General features: G+C 37.8%; 1 protein-coding gene across 4 annotated transcripts in view; it reads left to right on the top strand.

Moving 5' to 3' along the window:
- Window positions 1-1,033, top strand: part of LOC107697942 (retinoic acid receptor gamma-A) — a 56,118-nt gene extending 55,085 nt beyond the window's left edge. For all 4 annotated transcript variants that reach the window (XM_016498825.1, XM_016498823.1, XM_016498824.1 and 1 more), the window contains one exon: window positions 656-1,033. In XM_016498825.1, coding sequence (XP_016354311.1) covers window positions 656-1,011 — 356 coding nt within the window. In that variant the 3' untranslated portion in view covers window positions 1,012-1,033. The remainder of the gene's footprint in view (window positions 1-655) is intronic.
- The last annotated feature ends 2,691 nt before the right edge of the window (window positions 1,034-3,724 follow it).

Genomic DNA, 3,724 nt, shown 5'->3' with positions numbered 1-3,724 from the left:
TTGGCCAATCACAACGCACTAGATAGCTGGCCAATCAGAGCACACCTCGTTTTTCAGACCGATGAGCTTTGTAAAAATCGGCACGTTTCAGAAAGGCGTGGCATAGAGGAGAAACAACAATGTACAGTATGTGGAAAATAATGTGTTTTTTTTTTTACCTTAGACCGCATAAACACATTTCATTACACCAAATACACAAAATAATGTTATTTTTTAGCAACGTCATATGACCCCTTTAAAGCAAAATATACTGCCAAATTAATATATATATATATATATATTCAATTATATATAATTTTTTGTGCTAATTTGGTGCTTATTATTATCAATGTCGAAAACAGTTGTGCTGCTTAATATTTTTGTGGAAACTGTGGTACTTTTTCAGGGTTCTTTGCTGAATAGAACATTCAAAAAACAGAATTCATTTGAAATCGAAATCTTTTGTAAGATTATAAATGTTTTTGAATTAAAGTTTAAAATCCTTCAACAACAACAACAAAAAATGTTTTTTGATTTAAAAAAAAAAAATTGATGCCCAAAATTAGTGTGAAAATCTATTTGAATAGGCTTTCACTTTCTGCTAGGTACTTTTTACCTTAATACATATTATTATGTAGACCACACCATCCTGAAATTAACTGTTTGTGTGAAACAGGAGCAGAAAGGGCCATAACTCTCAAGATGGAGATCCCAGGCCCCATGCCTCCTCTCATTCGAGAGATGCTGGAAAACCCAGAGGCCTTCGAGGATCAGGCTGAGTCCACAGAGAAGAAGCCCGAGCTCGAACAGCCCACTCCTCCACCCGCCCTGCTTACTATGAAGAAAGAGCAGGAGGACGAGGATGACAGCTGGGCCACAGAGAACGGCAGTGAGCCTTCACCGGAGGAGGAGGATGACGATGACGACGACGGAGAGGAGGAGAGGGGTACAGACAGCGACGGAGAGGCCTGGGGCGGCCAGGAACCCAATGTGGACGTGTCCAGAAAGAGCCATGGAGGAAGAGCTCAGTGAGGAAGCTTTCTTCTTCCAGCCTTACCTGTACAGACACTCCTAACTCAGGCCACTCGGGCAACGATGAGAGACATCAGTGAGTCGATTTGAGGAAACTCACATAAAAAAACTCTTCTCAGGACCTCTCCCGCAGAACGAGAGGGAAGGCGAAAGACAAAACAACTGGCTTTTCAGACAAAATAACTGCCGCTTTTATAAAACTTATTTGTTTGCTTTGAAAAGGAGAAGCCAAATGGACGTATACCATTAACAGCTGACTCTCAACGGGTTCAAAAAAGTCTTTCAAAAGAAAATACAGGATGAGAACTGAAAATGCTCATCTTTTTCTGTCATCGATGCTTTTGAATATCATTTTGACTTTTCAGCCTTGAGATAGTTTGTTCTCTTTACATTTTATGAATAAGCCCATACATATCTATATATACCTTTATATATTTTTTTGTCCTGTATTGTATTTTCTTAGTTATATTTTGTTTGGATAGCTTTCCTGGGCAGACTTACAGAAAGATAATCGGATTGCTATAACTGGCAGACCTCTGCTGAGTCTTTATCCAGCTGCTTGGTTGGGTTCTTGGGCACTTTGGCTCAGCATTAGATGTCATTGATAATCAGTTCAGTGGCTGGGTATCTCCCATCGAATGATCCGTGTTTTTAGGAGAATGCCATTACGTATCGGCTTTTATTTGGTCATATGATTCGCTGCCAATTGAATGGTGTGTCTGTGCCAAAGTTTGCAGCTTGTAGGGTTCAATTCCTGTCAGGGAGCCCAGCTCCAAACAGAAAACACCCACATGTCCATTACCTTCAAGTCTTTGCATCGTGCATATGATGTCATACTGGACCGGTTTCATTCAGAGTGCTCAGGCAGAAGTTATGCAGCGCTCCAGTCAAATTAAAAGACTGTGTAGGATTTGACCTCATTGGCCTAGACAATTCTTCAGGATTACTACACAAATGCATCTGGACAATTTTTTGAATCTCATATATCACAATGAAATACAGGAACGCGCACACACACACACACACACACACACACGCACACACTTGAAAAGCATGCTACATATATTCAGATCTCTTGCTATAAAAAAGAAAAACATGAAATTCAGACTCAGGGCATCTCTGTAAGGACCAAACGCTTGCTGTCTGGCGGCAGCCTAGAAACAGGCAATATGTATGTGTTAAGTTTCAGAAATCCCACCGTGGCACCATGAACTGAAAAAAATCTGCGTATCTTAGACAGTCATTACAGAACTTTCATCTTCGTTATAGAAATAGTTCTTTTTCTAATTTTACCTAATTCATTTTATTGCCAAAAACACACAGTATGCAATTTGGTGGTCGTGTGCCACTGAACATTAAAAGGTATCAGTCTCAGTCAAGCAATATGACTATGACCACAACTCAGCTGTGTGTGTCTGCGTGTGTGTGTGTGTTTGTGTTTTGAATGTGAGGATGGCTGCACTCAATAAGCTGTAGTGTAGTACTTTGTTAAATGAATGTCATCACTGTGGTGCTGTCAGAGAGTGTGTGAGCTGTGAGTATTGACCTCTTCTCCTTCAGAGTTGCACCACAGCCACACGTAAAGCAAGCGGAATGTTGAGATTACTTTAACTCTTCGTCATATTTTTCTTGTTCTCTAGACTTGGCTAATGTATTGTCAGTTCTTTGTTCGTGTTCAACAAATTCTGTTATATAAAAAGCCATATAAACAATAAGAGGCACAATAAACTTTTTTTTTGAGAATCTCTCTCTGTTATTCATTTATTTATTTATTTACTTACTACATGTACTTTATTTTGTTTAGTATATGCTTTAGTAATTGTTCATCCAAATGTCATAATTTACTCACTTTTATGTTAGACACATGGGCTTTCACTGCCATTGACGTGTGAATCTCACCAGGTCCAGGTCATATTTATCCCCAAAAGCAAAATAATTATAAGAATTTAAAATAATAGAATATTTTTTGTACTGTATTACATGTAATACAAAGTTTTTTAATTACAATTGAAGACATTACAAAATATCACCATTAAGTATAAATACGTTACAATTTAATTCTGTTCATGTGTCCATCCAATCACTGAAACTACTTTCATAACTTTTAAAATGTATATTCAAGAGTGTGTAAATACACTTTTAAATGTCCTTAAAAATACTTTTACGTATACACACACACACACACACACACACACATAAAAGACTGTGTAGGATTTGACCTCATTGGCCTAGACAATTCTTCAGGATTACTACACAAATGCATCTGGACAATTTTTTGAATCTCATATATCACAATGAAATACAGGAACGCGCACACACACACACACACACACGCACACACTTGAAAAGCATGCTACATATATTCAGATCTCTTGCTATAAAAAAGAAAAACATGAAATTCAGACTCAGGGCATCTCTGTAAGGACCAAACGCTTGCTGTCTGGCGGCAGCCTAGAAACAGGCAATATGTATGTGTTAAGTTTCAGAAATCCCACCGTGGCACCATGAACTGAAAAAAATCTGCGTATCTTAGACAGTCATTACAGAACTTTCATCTTCGTTATAGAAATAGTTCTTTTTCTAATTTTACCTAATTCATTTTATTTATTATTATTTTTTTTTTTTTAAGGTGGGGTTGAGGAATAAGCAGACGTTTATGTCCTTGTGATTGATTGGCAGAAGTATATGAATAAATGAGTTCATTTGGAACTGC

The sequence above is a fragment of the Sinocyclocheilus anshuiensis genome, unplaced genomic scaffold (assembly GCF_001515605.1).
Source record: "Sinocyclocheilus anshuiensis isolate Anshui unplaced genomic scaffold, SAMN03320099.WGS_v1.1 scaffold78, whole genome shotgun sequence".
NCBI classification, from domain to species: domain Eukaryota; kingdom Metazoa; phylum Chordata; class Actinopteri; order Cypriniformes; family Cyprinidae; genus Sinocyclocheilus; species Sinocyclocheilus anshuiensis.
This window is presented reverse-complemented; position numbering and strand designations above follow the sequence as displayed.